General features: G+C 41.3%; 1 protein-coding gene across 1 annotated transcript in view; it reads left to right on the top strand.

The window, feature by feature from the left end:
- The first annotated feature begins 707 nt into the window (after positions 1–707).
- Positions 708–18904, top strand: part of MAMDC2 (MAM domain containing 2) — a 61271-nt gene continuing 43074 nt past the window's right edge. The window contains exons 1-2 of the mRNA XM_062018058.1: positions 708–850; positions 982–1095. Of these exons, the coding sequence (XP_061874042.1) occupies positions 820–850; positions 982–1095 (145 nt within the window). The 5' untranslated portion in view covers positions 708–819. The remainder of the gene's footprint in view (positions 851–981; positions 1096–18904) is intronic.

Here is an 18904-nt window from a genome sequence, read left to right as displayed (position 1 = left end):
AATACTTATGTCTACATGTTATAACAAAATGGTTTCGTAGGCATGAATTAAAGAGGATTTTTTTTGGTTGTAATGCATATATTTATGGATTAATACTTGTTCCTGTTTCCCTGGAGCCCACGGATTGGTAGAAAGTGGTATTGGAGCAGTCCAACAAATAGGTTTTGACATCCTCTAGGTTACTTTTGTAATTTTGAAGGATGTTTTCAGAAAGTCAATCATTCAAATTTCTCTACTATACCTGATCAGATGATGGCTCAAAAGCACGGCTGAAGTGAATTTACCCTGGGCCAGACTGAGGAGTCTTCTGGACAAATCGGTTTCCCCAGACATTTAAGTGGGAAACAGTGTTGCACAACTGCTGAAGCAAGCAAAACGCGACGAATGCAAAACCACTGCACAGAGAGGACAGCAGGCGATGCTGCGTGGGCTTAGTCATTACATCTAACCTGTAGGAAGTTACGGAGGGCAAACGCATTTTTGCAGTGAGGGGAGCGACGCCCTTTAGCGGGTCCCTGGCCAGACGGCAGCAGCCCACCCTTGAGGGTACGTCCGCCCCCGCCGCCCCCGCCCCTGGCGACCGTCGGGGTTGGGCCAGGCCGCCCCGGCCCCGATGTGCCCTTAGGCCCTCTCCGCCCCTCCCCTCCCCTGCCCTCCCGCCCCGCGGCTGCCGCGCCGCGCCCCGCCGGGGTGCCGAGGGGCAGCGTTCCGCCTCGCCGCCGCCGCAGCTCCGGGCTCGGCGAGGCCGCCACCCCCCGGCGCTCCCGGCCGCCACCGTCCGCCCCGTCGCCGCCTGCCCCGGCTGCCCCGGCGTGGAAGATGCTGCGGCTCTTCATCCTCGCCGCGCACGGTAAGCGGCGGCGGGGGGAGCCGCGCCGCCTCCCGCCCGTCCGGGCCGCAGGGTGGGCTCTGCTCCGGGATCGGCGGCGGTCGCCAGACCGCGGCGCGGGGCCGTGAACGCGGCTCGCTTTGTCCTTGCAGCTCTGCGGCTCGCCGGGGCGGCCTTGCTCTCCCCCGGGTCATGCACCTTCGAGGACAGTGCCTGCGGCTACGAGTGGGACTACACGCATCTGCCCTGGGCGCTGCACGAGGAAGGTAAGACTGCTGTGCCCTTCGAGTCGCACAGCCCACCCCCGGACGCTCGGCATCCCGGGCGCTGCAGCCGCACGGCAGTGCCGGGCTGCTTAACTTTCCCGGGAAAACAGTCGCTGTCGGATCCCTCCCGTGTGCAGTTTCGCTCTCTCTGTGTCAGTCTTCTGACAGGCGCTGCGGACTGGCACCGGTCTCCGCCAGGCACAGGTCTCTCTGAGGATGCATCAGAGATTTCTTTCACTTCACGTGGAGAAAAGTTGTCTTTTATCAAAGCTGTCGTAGGTAACTCATCCTCTTTGAAAATCCCTATTATCCTGCATTATTGGTTTTTCCTAAATATATTTTGGGCTCTGCTCTAGTCAGGGCAGAACAGGATCTTTGTGAGGAATATTGATCGATGTTCGATGTTCAATTAAGGCTTTTCCCTATTTTATGGTGCCTACAAACCAATAGAAAAAAAAAGGCATTAGTCTTTCAGTAAGTTGTGTTAGGCTTTACTGAGATTGGCTGACTGCCATTGAGAGACCAAAATCCAGTCACTGTACAGTTTCCATGCAACTCTAACTTGGTAAGTTTTAGATGTAGGCTCCCGTTTTTGACAGAATCAATATCAACAAACTAAGGAGTAAACAAAAGTAAATACAACATGGTTATAACAGGGTAACAAGATAATTTAGTTTTGGTTGTGGTTTGGCCACAGTGTTATTCATAAAGTGAAAGTTATATTTTTTCATCATTTTTAGGCTGTAAAACAGGTACCAAGAATAGGTAAGTATGCAAACACACACACACACACAGAATGGTAGGGGTAGACATCTCTCAGTGCTGGATTCAAACCCAGCAGTTCCACTTTTGTCATTCCACTAGTTACTCAGTTGTTAATTAAGCTTTTTTTTCACTTTATTTGTACCCAGTTCTCACATATGTAAAGTAACTCACCTCATTGTTACCCAATTCTCACATGTGCAAAGTAAGTCACACTCATTTTTTGATTAGTCATTAGGGCTTGAGGATGTATGAAGAACACTTACTTAGAAAAGACTGTGAGAATGTTGTGATTAAGTGCTCATTCTCAGAATTTTTATAAAAGATGAATATACACAGCTTTTCCTGTGTTTTTGAAGGTAGTAACCATTTAGTAACCATGTCTACTTTCCCAGATACACCTCTTAACTTCATGCCCTTAACTTCTTGAGCTGCTTGTCTTGAAAGCAGCACATCCTCCTTGTGACTTGGTAGTGCCACATGGTAGTGGTATTGATTCCTCTCCAAGGGACTGTGAGGTGCTGGGAGTAGTACCTGCAGAAATGGACATGGACATCCATGTCTTGGTGCTTCAAATAATGGGGAAATTTGATCAGAAGTTTGGATCAGCCGCGGCCTACTTTTTTTGGCGCACAGAGCCAAATTGGTTGGTGTCATTTGACATGGTTGGTGTCATTCCTGTGTGACCATAAGCATACCAGTGACTACACAGCTTCTGTCATTTTAGACCTTGTTTTTCAGAGACGTGTAACTGAACTCTGGGAGGATACATGGTATACCTGCTCTCTTAATAGGCATAGTTCTGTCAGCATTTCCATGATAAACCTTATTTTGACAGTCTGTGATTTAATGATAGTACGCTGTTGTGTGTAACCATTTGGCACACAAGGTACTAGCCTCTTCAGAAATACATTCATATAATTTTAGCTGGGTCTAGTTGAAGGTAGTTCATCCAGATCTCTGTAGCAGATGTGCAAAACCAGTCTTCCTTGAGTGCTCTTCTACTCTTGTCTAGTAACCCCATATTTCTTTTGATGATGCTGAGTCCTGGTGTTTGCAGGTCAGTGTATGTACATGTTATAGTTTGCAGGGACCACAGAGGAAGTCAAAGATGGGAGTGGCAGCTTAGGTCTGAATTGCTCTGCTTCTCCATGCATTGCTTCAAAATTGTTTTAGTATTTTCAAATGCCATTTGTAATTCGGAGTTATATACAGCAAATCTCTCATAGGGATTATCTGACTTGCAGAGCAAGTTCTTTCATCTTATAAATCTCTCAATAGTGTGGTCTTGTGCCAAACTGTCAAGATGATGTAAATCTAACTAAAATCCAGCCCAGAAATTTCCACTCCATACTTGAAAGTTTTTTGCCTAGTTGCCAAAGAAGCCAGTGTCTTCTGAAGGACCAGGCACAGAAAGGAAGTGTGAGGCTAAATTTTGCTTTTGTTTACATCTCTGCATTCCCACTTAAACCAGCAGGTTTCTAAGGTTTAGCTGCTGTTTTAAATGTCTGCAACTTCTCTTGTGTATTCTGTTGGTTCTGGGATAAGAGATTTGTTTATTTACTTTTAGAATTTTTAAAATTGTAAAGATTTTGTTTGTTTGTTTTAAGGTAAAGTTTTGGTACCTGTAATTACATGGCATTTTAGGGCCCATTTCAGTCAAGTGCAAAAGGAAAATGAAAACAAGGTTGTCAGTGCTGAAACGGATTGCTGTTTCACTCTTTATTGCTTTACTCCAGACTGGGAAATCAGTCCCTAACAAAGCAGGTGTTTGTAGTATACCAGCTACACAGGAAACAAGTCAGGTGTTTTACTGTAATATCTGTCCAGTAGACCGGGGCTCCTGTAAATTTCTGCTTCACTGAAGCCCCCTGTAAGCCCCATGCTCTCTCATGTGGTGGCAAATTCAGGAATACGGCCTTCAAGTATAAGCATCAAGGTGCTCTTTTTAACTGTCAGTTTTGTGAGTTAGGCATCTAATAAGTTGCATTTTAGAACAGTAATAATAATTTTTAGCAGACAATCACCATGCAAAGAAAAATGTAGAAACAGCTGAGGATATGAATTTCCTGTGAGTTTACCTATGGCTGCAAAGCACATCCAGCTGAAGTCATGGCCCAGGCTGGGTAAATATAGCGTCCTGTGTGAGGCAGTAGCTTTCCTAATGTGCCTGTTCTGTTTTCAGCATAAGCTGGGAAGCGCCATGCAAACGTGATACACTTTATGCAGCAGGTGTTTGTAGGATACCAGCTACGCAAGAAACACAGTAATGTTGTTGCTCGGGAAAAGGGCATTATCACTAATCCTCATTCTGAAACCTTATGAGCAAGAGGTGAATTTGTGTGTAATCACTGGAACAGTGACAAGATCTGCAAGCTTTGAGTGATTTGCTAGTACACATAAAACTAGGTGGCAATGGTCCGTTTTAACTTCAGAGATGTAGGCATGCTCCTATAAATGTTTTTGCTTTCACAATGCCTCTGAACAGAAAACAAGTACAGAATATAACAGAAATAATCAGACTCCTGGGACCCGTTTATGGATGAGAACTTTAGAATGCAGATCTCTATTCATCACTGCTGTCATTATTTAGAGATAGTTGAGGCACTCAAATACCACATTGCTTACCAGTAACACCAACACGTATGGTTAGCATGAGTTCGTGTCCAGTTATGTTGGGGCATAAAGCTTTGCAGGTGCATAATGGCTGTTTTCCACAGGAATTCACTTCTGTATCGGAAGTATATGTGTTCCAAGAGAAAGACCTTGTTAATTCTAATACATACTGCCAAATTTTGTATGATAGGATTTCATCAAATAATCTTGAGATGTTGTTTAACCAAATGCACATTTATTTCAGAAGATACATGTGCTTTCTAAGTGCAAACAAAAGAAAAATAAAAGAAGATGGTGTATGCAGTAAGGTGTCCTGCTACAGTAATAAATAAAGCCATGCAGACCCACTTGAAGAGCAGTAGCAAATGCAGCCTTCTGTCAGTTGCAGCCATTCTGCAGAGTGGGATTTTGGCTTTTTTTGCTTTCCTCCCTGTCCAACACAGAGCCACCCATAACCTGACAGTAAGAACGTCCTGCTCATAGCATGGTTATTGATAAGTTTCATTAGACATGGTATCTATGGCATATAATTTCTGTGACTCTGGAAAACATTTACATTTTTGCCAGGAATATCTGGACAGCATTTGGCGTGCCTCTGTGTTTGTGAATATGTTCTGTTCTAAGTCTTGCTTCATTTTAAGAGACCAATAGAGCTACAAATAACTTGCATTTTGTCTGAAAACTTGAATTTGCACTAATGGAGTTTACTGTGATGCATCTGCTTGCCTGGATTTAAGCATTAGATCAGAAATTTGTTTATTACCACTGCAAACTGTAGGGAAGAGACATTACTTTTGTTAGCAATGTGCTTCAAAAAGCAAATGATCATCATTAAATGTGCCCATGCACAGCCAGTTGCACTGCACTTGGAGCTGTTTCATTAATAGTGGCAACAAGATTTGTTTAGTTGTCTCTTATCACCTTTGCTCTTCTGCAGTGTTGTTAAGCATGTCAGTCCACATCAGTCTTCTATAATGAGCTATGTGGCACTGGACTCCTAAAGGTATAACTGGTGGTTGATAACAGCTGCATGCATCTGGTTCTCATGTGTTCATTGGCAGCTTTAAATGTATATTTTTTGTGTGTTGTGTTTGTTACTTTAAATCTCATGCCTCCAAGGATATATCTTAATAGTATGTAGTTCAAATAATGTTTTATCTTTTTGCAGTATTCTGAAGGAGACTCATCCTTAAAAATAAGTAAATTTCAATCAGAATAGTGATGTACATTACAATATGTATAAAAATAGCCTGATTTTCTTCTCTTTAAGACATGCTGACTTTTTGCTGCATTAGTGCAAGACTCTATTTCTGTGATACACTCAAAATGTGCATCTGTCAGGTAACCATTTATGGTAAACAGGTAAGCAAACAACATCACTAACAACAGTGTCACAAAACTGAAGTTTGTCTTTTTGAACATAGTTATTATAGAGCTACACCTTAAAATGTTTTTAAGATGGAAAGTAATTTTAAGAGAGAGAATGGCCATCACAGGCCATCAGATAAGTCAGGAATTAAAGCAGCAGCATAGGAAATCTCAAATCTAAACTTGGCCTGCATACCATTTAAATAGCTTGTATTTATAGCTATGCCATGTGACTTAAAATTCACCTTTCTTGACGTAAGCTTTTTCATCTTGAATGATACATCATTTGGTTGTAATGAGATAGGGAATCATTGGTCATGCTAGATTTTGTTGCACAGCAGACACAGTTCATATCTGATGTGTGCTGTGTTGTACTCACACCTACTGGCAGATTGATTGACATGTCTGTAATCTCAGTTTTCTTTCCGTCTGTCTGCAGTACTGTACCATACATGGGAAAGGAAGGATTTGAAAATGTAAAAGAAGTGTAACATTGCTGGCTTTGTACAACCCAAATGTGTGACACATAGTCTCACATGTTCGTGATAAGTATATGACTGGGGGCAAGATAGAGGGTAATTCAGGGAGACTTAACGCTAGTGTACGCCTAGCTGCAGTAGAACTATGCTGTCTTACCATAATACTCGCTGGCAAGATTTTCAGTTGAAAAATCCACCCTGCCCCAAGGGCTTATCGGTTTGGGTCTCCCCTGAGCATTTGTACATTACATGCCATTTAATGGATTGGAGAAGCCATTAGAACTGTCACATGGTCTGTTATGCCTTGACCGGATGATTTAAATGTTTATCTTCCTCTCTAAAATAATTGCAGTTAGTTCTGTGTTCTGGGAGTTGGTGAGGAAACTAGGCTGACTCCCACATACTTCTGGTACCTTTAGATTGTCCTGTTTATGTTTCTCCTTCACCTCTGGTTCCATTATTCCTGTATGCTGCACTTTGACTACTTAGCAATTACTCTTGTATTAGCAACTAATTTCTTCCTGCTGTTTTGTTGTTCAGTCTGTCACCAGCAGCCATGATAGTACTGTGTGTTGAGTAGCATTTAATTTTCCTCCAGCCTTTCTCATGTCTTGCTGATACCAGTAGGAATCTGACATTTTGCTTGTCCAGGTATAACTTCTTCCCTAGGCTCCTGGGAAATGGATTTTTTATTAGACTATGCCTAAATTAAAGTTATTAGCATACTTTTTGCTCTTCTTGTGCAAAAAAATAAAATGACCAAGAGCACTTGGTCATTTCATGGAGGGCTTCAGCAGCAGCTGCCTGTGCATGGCACTTTACATAAGTCTTGGCTTTCCATTTGCAGCAGGAGACCAAACCAATCCTGAGTTGTTATCAGTGAGTCACTGGGTGAGAGATGAGTTTCAAAGCATTCCTTTCCTCCACAAGGTAGTAAGGTTCTCAGAAGTGTACTTTCACATACAGCTGTTAGTGATTCAGTGCTTAAAGAGTCAACAAGCTATTTTAGTGCATTTTACACTGAGACGTGGAGGCTAGTCACAAGAGAGGGAGGACGGCTGTTAAAGAATTAGTGGTTACTGAGTATACCTGCAGTTCCTAACAACAGGCTAGACTTTGTTTTGCATGAAAACCACTGAAAATAGATATTTTACTACAATTTGAAAAAGAAAATTAAAAACTGTAGGAGGGCAAAAGAATATTTGGGAGTGGTGATGGAGGCCAAATCACCTTGATCAAACAACTTGCATGTAACCCCTGAGAAAACTGATTCTCTCCAGGTTACAAAGTTTATTACTCATTAGTAGAGTGGAGCAACTTGTGTGATTCTGTACCACCAATAAAGCACTGTAAACCACACTAAAAACTATCTTGCAGCCTCATGTTTCAAAATGATACATTTACATGGAAAACTAATAGTGCGTCTGTGTAGCAGCCACCCAGTACGAGCCTTCAGCTCTTTTGAACATCATCTAGGATAGCTTTAATTTGTAGTGCAACTGTGCACATTGGTTGCACAGCTTACCCAGGACTACAGTCACACTGCTGCAGCTTGCACATGGATGCAGTGTGACTGTACCCAGAGTTTGCTTGGAAGGCTGCAGGGATACGGGCATGTCTTAGTCAAACGCTGGACGGTGAGGTATGGCATCCTGACTGGAATCACAGCTGCTGTGGCTGGCTCTGATGGAAATGGATAGGGCCCAGGATTAGGAAATATGTCTTGCTTTGTGCTATCGACTTCTCTGTTAATAGGAAGTTAAATAATATGTTTTCAGCTTCTGTTATAAACAGAATGGATACTGACCTTGCAAATATTGTTGAAGTTTGTTAAAATACAAGAATAGACATTCAAAATCACATACTGAAAGCAGACAGGATTATTTTCAGTTTTCTGAAAAACACAAAAAAAGAAAGAAGGACTTAAATGAACCAAACCAAAGCTTCTTTTTAGGAATTTCAGGATGTATGCATGGCATGGTGACAGGCAGTGCTTTGTGGTCATTGAGCTTACTACACTACATCTGTAACCATCTTCAAAACAAAGAGAAGATCCGTTTATTTTTCAGTTCATTTTTTTTGGAGGGAAGGGAAAGTGATTTCAGTACTGTCAATTTTCGGTATAAATTTTGATCAGGATCTGAGTCATGATCTATAGTGAGGAAAAATAAGTTTGCTCTTGTGCTGAGGGATGTCCACAGGCATTTCAGATGCATTTCTACTAGTAAAAAAGACTTGTTCACCTTGCATACAGTACAAATGGTACGGTCATAGAATCAGCCTGAAAATACCCTAATAATCTTATTGTATAGCGTATTATCAAGTGAGAATCTTTCAAAACTTGTTGAAAAAAACAAGCCAAAATCGGTTACAACTAGTTGTCTTGTATTCCTTTTTTTTGTAGTCTAATCCCTGAGATTTTTCATCCCCAGACACTATGTGCAAGAGCAGTACAGGCAACACTATAATTAGTTGACCGATTAACCTTACCAAACAGGGTCAAACCTTCTACTTTTACATCTGAAGAAAATATACCTTAAAAATTGTTTATATTTTCTCTCCATATTTCATTTTTTACTGACTCAATACATTATTTTGAAGCAGCTCTGCTGCAGAAGGTCAGACAAAGATTCAAGTCTGATTATTATAACTTCTTCTTTGTACAATAATCAAGCCAAAGATTCTTACAATTTTGCATAACCATTTAGTGCTTGTCACTTTAAAATGCCCCTTGGTTGAGAGTGTTTCTTGTATACTATATGGCTGTTCCTCCCACACGTTTTCTTTTGGCAAATATGGCTCAAGAATTGTATGTTAGTCAAGCATAGTAACCTGAGTAAGTGTTTTGGCATACTTGGAGTGTTGTTTTAAATAGATATATACTCTGATAAGATATGAGGTACTTTGTTAACACTTTGTTCTGCAAACCTTGCAAGCCCTAGTATGAAAATATCCATCAATCACAGTAATTAGATTTACATCTGAAATATCGGAGAAAGACTTTTAGGAAGCAGAGTCTTCACAATTTTTAGTTAGGAATCCATTAAAATACTTAAGAAGCTCTGTTGTGACTTGATGAGTTTCTCTAGATTTACTGGGCCACAAATTGTATTTCATATTAAAATGCAGAGAGAGCTACAGAAATAGAAGAGCAGACTGCAGCTGTTGTATACAAAAGCATAATGAGATGCCAAGTCATTAAAGGAAGTAATTATCCATCGTTCATATTATCTTTTGGTTTTGGGTGTTATAACAGTTGAACAGTACTCTAAGACTAATGCCTTGTCTAGCACTCATGGTTGAAAAAATACGAAAGCAGGCTTCTGTGTCACAGTGGGGTCTAGGGAAATGCTGCAGCATTCAGCTTTGGAGTAGATCCGTTTGTGTCAAAAATATGTGGAGGAATGGTAAGAAGCCAGACAATCCTACCTGCTCTTTGAATATGCATATTTATCTCTTTTATGATAATAACATTAAAGACCTGTGTTTTAATGCAGTGTGTCTAAGAGCAAAGTTTAGATAAACTGTGTAAACACTTTCTTCAGCAAAGCTCTAAATACTCCACAAAGCACTATTTGCAGTAGAAATCCTCAGCTGATGTATATATCAGTAAATTGTCCAATGCCCAGATTTATTTCCAAGTCTTGCAATGAAAATGTGGCTCCCTTTCATAGACACATTTTACATTTGCTGAATCTTGTTTCTTCCAGCCTGGAATATAGTTTTTTTCTTTTCAATAACTCATGAACATGACCTTGAAGAAGGCTGGTGTCAGCAGGTAGGATGAGTACTTTTATGTGGAATAGGAAACTGAAATATGGAAAGGAGGCAAACATCGTTTTAATGCTTGTCTCTTCACTCCAGGGTTAAATGATGTGATTCATGCCTGGCTGAGAATCCAGGTTATATGCCTACAAGTGGCTGTGAGGCAGTCACTGCTAAGTTAAAGTCTTTGTGAGTACTGCAAGACTTGTGAGTGCTGAAGGGTCTTTTGGGAGCATGCTCCATGTTGTTCATGCTGTGGCAAACTGAAGCATTCAAATTATTTTCCATTATATGTAGCAGAAGGGTCATCAGTTCGTCTGGGCATAGGTTGAGAATAACAGGGTGGAAGGGAGCTGTAGGTCCAGGGGCTGTAAGGGAAATACATGTTCTTCATTGCATGGTGTAGGGAGGAGATATGTTTGAGAAGTGGTTTGAAAAGGATGAATGGGCAGTAGGTATTTCTGTATGTCCATATGGCCATCCCTGAATCCCTCAGGAGTCCATCGACGGGCCCTCAGGAGGACATGCCTGAGCCTTTTAGTATTAGAACCTGTGAGGACATGCCTGAGCCTTTTAGTATTAAAATCTGTGAGTTCTACCTTAATTTTTCTTACTTAAAAAAAAAAAAAGGCATATTAATGATTTGTGAGATATTTTCTTTGGAAATCAATAATGCTGAATTTCTTAGGGAATTGTAGATGATATTCTGACTTTTCACTTACTTTGTTTTGTGTTGTGGATGTTGGCATGTCTTCAATGACACAGCTTTTAAAAGCCTTTGATATGCTTTCTGTGTTCACAAACCTCTTGGTTTGCTTAAGTTCATATACATACTGGGAAGCAAATAGATAAATACAGTGTTCTGTGTTAAGGACTTCATTTAGAAAATCTGAATGGAGGAAAATGGAATACAAAAATCTATTTTATTTTTCCTTTAAAGAAAGAAGCATGTCCCCTCTCACAAGGGTTATACCTAATGAGCTTAACCTGTGTGTTATGTATTTTAAAATCTTTCTGAAGCAACAGTGATGATTATGATTATTATATGATTTGTTGCTATTGATATGTGCAAGACTATATTCTTTGAGATGTAGTTGGTCAGGAAAAGGAAAGCACCTCATGTTGATGGAGAAGGCAATGTGAGCTGCAGACAAGGTATGAGTGACAAAGAAATAGAGCTGTCCTTGACATGGCTGCTCTCAATGCATGTGTGTTGCAAGTCATCTGTAGAAGTGCTCAAAGGCATGCTTAAAAACTGTTTTCAAAAGGGAAAAAAGGAATTTGTCTCTTTTGCCTCTTTGGTATGTAAAGGCAATTAACTGAGATCAGTTTAGAAATATGAAGTCTAGGCTTCATCTACTGGAGAACTAACTGGGAATGGTGCAAAGAGGACAGAGCCAGGCTCTTTTCAGTGGTGCCCTGTGACAAGACCAAAGACAAAAAACATCAGGAAACGCTTTTTCACTCTGAGGGTGGCTGGGAGATGGTATAGTTATCTTTGTAGATAATCAAAGGCCATCTGGACATCATCCTGGGTAACTGGCTGTAGGTGGCCATTTTTTAGCAGGAGTGTGAACCAGATGGCCTCTGGAGGTCCCTTCCAGCCTCAGCCACTCTGTGATTCTGTGATATCTTCACGCTTTTGACTGAAAGCTAAGAAGAGCCCTATTGCAGTGGCCTTGTAGAGAAATATCCACCTACAATGAGCAACGTGAGAATTTCTAGTACTTTTAAAGGTAAGAACTGAACAGAATAGTTGCATATATGTGTACAGATCAGAGTGTACTCTGACTATATATAAAAGTCAGTTTTTACTGCTTTGCAATAACAGTTTGGACAAATAATCATGTAGACAGCTTCTTTTCTTAACTTACAATGACATCATTTTGCTACATGACCAGGAACCTTGCTTGTTAAAAAATTTCTGAAACACAAGTGAGAACTCTTTTGCCTTTTTGAACATGATACCCTTGTTTTCTGTTCTGTTCCCTATTTTAATGTCCAAATTCTCTTATAGACACTGCCACGGTTCAAGCCCAGCAAGCAACAGCAGCTCACCCAATCCCCCTCTTCATGCCTCCCATAGGATGGGGAGAAGAATTAGAAAAGAAAACCAGAACTCATGGGTTAAGATAAAAACAAATATAATAACTAAACTAAAATATCACAGCAGTAAAAAGAATAAATAATATTAATTAAGAGAAACAAAACCCACGAAAAGGACAAGTGCTGCCCAGTGCAATTGCTCACCACATACTGAACAATGCCTGAGCAGTGATCCACTCCTCCTGGCCAGTCCCTTGCAGTTTATATACTAGGCATGATGTTCTGTGGCGTGAAACGGCCTTTTGGGTAGTTTGGGTCCACTCACCTGGCCATACTCCCTCCCAGCTTCTTGTGTACACATGGCCTTCCTTCCGTCTGACCCACCCACAGGTCCACTCACTGGTGGGGCAGGGTTAGAAGCAGAAACGGCCTTATAATCATAGAATCATTTTGGTTGGAAAAGACCTTTAAGTTCACCAAGTCCAAACAGTTAACCTAACACTACTGCTCCGAGGCTGTGCAAGCACTGTTCAGCAGTATCCAAAACATCCCTGTGTTACCAACATTCTCTTCAGCCTAAACACAAAATATAGACCTGTATGAGCTACTAGGGAGAAAATTAACTCTATCCCAGCATAACCAGGACAGAAACAGATAAGCTAAGGCATAATGCACTCTTGATGCATTTTGTGAAAGGGTCTGTTCTTCATAATTTCCTACTTTTTAAAGTAATTTTCATTTGAAGACTTCTTGTCATTGGTGTGAGCTGTTTTATACATGGTTGTTATCCCAAGGAAGCTTTAGCAAAATAGTTCTGCTCCATCTAATCACTCTTGACAGATCATTCTGCAAATGAACTTCCTTGACTAAAACTACAGTCTCATGGCCAAAGTGAGTTGAGTTCATTTAAGGCCATATGACAGAGCTGACAGTTAATTGGCATCATTGTTTGGTGGAGTCAGCAGGGAGGCAGATGAATGAATGGATATGGCCTCTTGATTTTCTCTCAGGTCATCAGAAGAAGTTCAGTCAAGTGATGTCTGTGCTGTGCAGCACTGGTTTCAGAGCACTGGCACAGGCTGCCCAGGGAGGGTGTAGAATCTCCTTCTCTGGAGGTTTTCAAAACCTGCCTGGATGTGTTCCTGTGTGACCTGATGTAGTTGGACCTACTTTAGCATGGGGGTTGGACTTGATGATCTCTAAAGGTCCCTTCCAACCCCTACCATTCTGTGATTCTGTGATTCTATGAATTTGAGGCCTTAATATTCCCAAGCTACGTATCCCTAGGTTGACCTGCAGTTCGTTATCGGTGTTTATTTTGTGCTTTTAGCAAATCTCCTTCCCCTGTGTGCTGACTGCCTAGCATCCAGCAAATTGTATTCCCTGCCTTAAACGTACACATGGCAAGCAGTCACAAACATTTATAAGCTCCAAGTAAAAGCTGGAACCAGAAGACCAGAGACTTTTTCAGACTTTACCATGCTTAACAGTCTTACTGAAACCTTTTTCATCCCAAGAAAGCCAAATCTGAGTACCCAGGTGTTAGCCGGTAGCCAATTTTGGCTTGTGTGATTACGGCAGAACAGCAGTGAGATTCTGTATCAGAGCTGGGATAATGCCATTGGTTTATACCTTGCCTCTACTCATAGAATCATAGAATCACAGAATGGTAGGGGTTGGAAGGGAGCTTTAGAGATCATCTAGTCCAACCCCCCTGCAGAGGCAGGGTCACCTAGATAAGGTCGCAGATCTGTGCTCTACTACTTGGTAGTGGTTTTCTGTTGTAGAGCCCTACAGCTTGGAGCCATCCTTAAGAGTTCAACAAAAAAATTACTCAATCCAGACAGCAAGGAAGCAAGGAGCTTTTAGTACCGCTGAGGCTTTGAGCCATAGCTTATGCATCAGTATATTCCCATAGCTGTGAAGAAATTTGGAGCCTTCCTGATAATCAGAAGATCAGTGGTTATGGTTTTCCTAAATAAACTAATTTTAAATTTTCAAAGTTCTTGCAAAGGGAAGTAAAGGCCACCTTGAATGCTTGAGTACATATGCTGAAAATACAAGCATCCTGGTACCTGGATTTTTATAGTATATCCAGTACAGCAACAATAAATATGTCTAAGAAAAACAGATTTACTTGATTGTTTTGCCCTCAGATGTATGCCTTAGAGACACAAGCACAACAAGAGCGGGCTTTCCCTCAGCAAGTTTGCTGATGACACCAAACTGGGAGGACTGGCTGATTCCCCAGAAGGCTGTGCTGCCATTCAGCAGGATCTCGACCGGCTTGAGAGTTGGGCAGAGAGGAACCTCATGAGGTTCAGCAAAGGCAAATGCAGAGTCCTGCATGTGGGGAGGAACAACCCCATGCACCAGTATAGGCTGGGGGTTGAACTGCTGAAGAGCAGCACTGCAGAGAGAGACCTGGGAGTCCTGATTGATAATAAGCTAACCATGAGCCAGCAATGTGCCCTCGTGGCCAAGAAGGCCAATGGTATCCTGGGATGCATCAGGAAGAGTGTGGCCAGCAGGTCAAGGCAGGTTCTTCTCCCTCTCTACTCGGCCCTGGAGAGGCCCCATCTGGAGTCCTGTGTCCAGTTATGGGCTCCTCAGCTCAAGAGTGACACAGAACTTCTGGACAGAGTCCAGTGCAGGGCCACCAAGATGATCAGGGGACTGGAGCATCTTCCTTATGAGGAAAGGCTGCGGGAACTGGGGCTGTTCATTCTAGGAAAGGGGAGACTGAGATCCCATTGATAATTAAAGGTATCTATATGGTGATTGTCAGGAGGTGGGGACATCCCTTTTTCTATGGTATCTAGCAAGAGGTCAAGGGGTAATGGAAAGAAGCTTGAACACAAAAGGTTCCATTTAAACATAAGGAAAAACTATTTCACTATGAGGGAGAGGGAGTCCTGGCACAGGCTGCCCAGGAAAGGTATGGAGGCTCCTTTTCTGGAGGTTTTCAAAACCTGCCTGAACGTGTTCCTGTGTGAGCTGATCTAGGTGGACCTGCTTTGGCAGGGAGGTTAGACTAGATTGTGTCTAAAGGTCCTTTCCAACCCCTACCGTTTTATGATTCGTTCTGTGATGCTATGATAAAATGATCTGTTTGTAAGTCTGTGTCACTCTACTACTTGGGGCTTGGCATCTATATTTCCATATTCATCTTCACATTACTTCAGCAAACTGGTTATTAACATCATCACAGATGTGCTGGAAAACTTACATGAATGCATTATTTTAAGCTGTTGCTTGTAGCATTTCAAGTAGGATGGAATTGTAACATTTCAAATATGCAGATGTATAGCTATGCAATGCAATTCTATGCTGTGGCTCTGTATATGATTAGTTGAAGTTTAGTAACAAGCAGGAGGAGTTCAAACACATGCATCTTCACTAGTTCCTATCAAGTCATTGTTTTGCGTTTGAATTCTTAGAAGGCCTTTCGCAGGGAAATTTCTTTCCTGGGGCGGGAGTATACTTGTGTGCTAAGTAGAAACATGAGACAATTTGTACCAGTCCCAGATTGTTCTCCAAATATAGCCACTTCCAGTGCTTATTTTAAACTAAGTGTCAAACTGGAGAGTTACTAGGTTAGTAACTGTAATTTGTTTGAAAAAGAAGAGAGAACTTTGCACAGTGAAATTGTCATATATGGAAATAAGATGAGTGGTATGCGTAGTTTGGACCACCACATGTAGATAAAGCTAAGAGCTGTAATCAGTGTTTGTTTTTATACGGAAAAACACTAATAAATTTGGAGTAGTCTTCCAAGGCTGTGGACATTGAAGCCAAAAATACAGTTACATGATCAATCACTCCTTACTTAGCAGAGAACTCCAATAGTTTTTTCCTGTGCTAGGTCAGCTGGATCTTCTTCTGTTAGTTAGCCTTCCAGATTGTCTTAGCTTTTGTGGGTTTTCTTGTTGGTAGACCATTTTCTGTTAATTATGCTTCTGGAAGGGAATTTCACTGCCATACATTTAGTCAATCTGAAAGTCCACTTTTCTTAGAAGAAATAACTTAGCCACTAACTGCAAGATTGCAGCTTGGCAGCTTAGTGTCTGCTATGAAATAGAGAGCGAAAGAGCTCCAGCTGAAGCACAGAGCAGCAGAAGTTTAAATATAAGTCCACAGTTTGAAAATATTCAAATGATTCTGTGAAAAGAGAATAAAACCCCCTAAATCTTTGACAATTGCTGGAAAATAGGATTGTTACCTGCTGGACATCTGCAGTGGCTGCACCACTCTCTTGAGGCCTTTTCAAATGTGGTGATTGTACCGCCCTAGTTTGCATAGCATGTATATGACCTGTATTGTACTGCAGGAAGGTCCCTGAGAAGGAAGAGTGGAAGTCTGAAGAGCCCTTGTAACAATAGCCTGATAGAAGCAGGCAACCTGCAAGATCTTTGGTAGACAGATATTTGCAGGCTGTTCCTGCACAGTGGGCCTGCACATTTTACTAATGGCTTCCTATGTCTGTCAGGGTCTCTGGATAGTTCCCCATTTCTGCCAGTGTGTCAACCACACCACTCAGTTTGCTGAGTCTGCGCCCAATCCTACTGTCTATGTCACCAATGGAGATATTAAATGGTTTTGGTCCTGGTAGGAACCCTTGAGGGACAGCACTCATTACTGGTTTCTGTTTGGACATGGAGCTGTTGACTGTAACTCTTGGAATTGATCATCTAATTCCTTATTCATCAAGTAGTTCGTCCATCCATCACATGTATATCTCTCTGTATCAAAGATTGTTGTCAATATCTGAGAATTTTTGGGGTTAATATGAGTGCTGGTTTTGAATATCATAATTAATATTTGGCTTATCTTGCCCAGGCTCTGAATTTTGTTGAACCTCATTTTTCAGCCGATTTGGGGATTCAGCAAAGGTAACATCCCTGACAGGAGACACCGCATTTATGCAATTGGCAAGTCACACCAGCAGCAGCAAGCCTGCACACTGTGTTCTGCAGGTGAGCGCCTGGTGGGGAGTGTCTTCATCAGTTTTAACCACGAAAATTAGTCAGTATGAGCACATGTATCTGCCTCGAATCCTGTACCAGAGGACTCCTGTCCAAATGAGGTTGCCAGCTGCTTCTTGTGACACATTTCCACCATGCCAATGAAGAAACGTTAAAGAGACCTACACAAAGGTCCAGTGGGCTTTGGCAGCTGACAGCCTTCTGCCTGTCACCAAGCTGCCTATCTGCAGGCTTCTTGACCATATAGTCATTTCTCATTGTCTGGAAAGCAGACACAGCTTTTGCTTAATGTAAGAGATAATTTAGCTTGTGCTTATAGTTTCTATCCAATGTTTCTATGGCAGTGTTGGCAATCTCAGGCCATGATTAAGCAAACTTTTCATCTGACACTGTTTTCTTTTTACTTTTATATCTGATACAGATTTTAAGCTTTCATAAACTACTGAATTACTAATGGAGGCAGATACAGAGAAGTAACTGCAGGTTTATTCTCTTATGTTAACAGCTGAGCAGAGGTTGAGCTACCCAATAAAATCAATTTTCAGTAAGGGTCTGTGGCATTTTCTCCTGACTGGGCTTCATGTGGCAGAGATGTAGAGGAGGAAAGCGGGTTTATAATTCATTGTATTCTTCTCCTGCTGGAAGAAGTCTGTATTCTCCCCAAAGAGCTTGGTTCACAGGTCTAAGAACATCTGGGAAACAATAATTTTCCTCACCAGAGGGCTGCAAGGACAAGCACAGATGTTTCTTGAGGCCAGTTAATGCTACTACACTTTACCTCAAGAAACAATTCCTTTATTTGCAAAATGTAAAACATATTGCAGCTTTGATTTCTTTTTTAAAGCAAATTTTTAAAAATTCAGCATGGAAAAAATAATCCTGTGGAAAAAAATAAACCAGAGCAGTTTTTAAAGCAAGGAAATAAGCATCTATATGAACAGCCCTGTTTGGTTCTTTCTTTGTATTGAATGTTGTATCCCTTGTTCTTTAAAGCATTATGTGCTTTTTTTACTTGTTAAAAAATTACAGAAAATTTGGTTTCCTATTTGCAAGTTTTGTTTTATTGACACCCCTTCTGCCAATTAGCATTTTTCTTTTTAAATTAAAAAATAAAATACGTATAACTAAATTCTGGTTTGTAGTGATCTTTTGAAATCACATTTTCCTAAATTCTGAATGTGAAGATATTTGGGCCCAAGATGGTTATCATATACTAAGTCAGCTTGGATCTGCTTCTCAGTAGTGTTAAGTGACCAGATTTTGAAGAGAGGAAGACTGTGTTTTCTTCCCTCAGAACACTGTAGTTACAGGAATACTGGCTCAGTACTTTGGGTTATTTCAGTATCACACGTTGAAAAGTTGTCTTTTCTTTTTTTCCAAGTTCCCAACGGTCATAAATATTTCCCTTGTTTTCCAAGATAAAACTTGGCAAGCAACTGCTCTGGGAGTTTCACCCTCGCTGTGCTGTGGAAGTGAGTCTTTCTCCTTCTTCACAGTAAAGGCAGAGAGGCTGGGGACCATGTCAGAAAGTCACATTGATAAAACGTGTCACGGCAAATCACTTGTGTGAGTTGCAAAGCAGCTGTCAAAGCTATTTGAGTTTATAGCTTGAAGCAGAAGCTGGGAAGCACAATCTTACACCTTCACTTTTAAGCAATGGATGGTTTACGTGTGAAATTTGAACCAAAAAGAAAAAAAGTTCTGGAGCAAGTTGAATCACATTTTAGTGTTTAATAAGGAGCTGATTGCCTCTGTAATCTCAAAGATGTCCATTGATACTTCTTGGCC

Source organism: Colius striatus, chromosome Z, assembly GCF_028858725.1.
Source record: "Colius striatus isolate bColStr4 chromosome Z, bColStr4.1.hap1, whole genome shotgun sequence".
Taxonomy (NCBI): Eukaryota; Metazoa; Chordata; class Aves; order Coliiformes; family Coliidae; genus Colius; species Colius striatus.
Note: the sequence above shows the minus strand (reverse complement) of the source record. Positions and strands in the feature narration are given on the sequence as shown.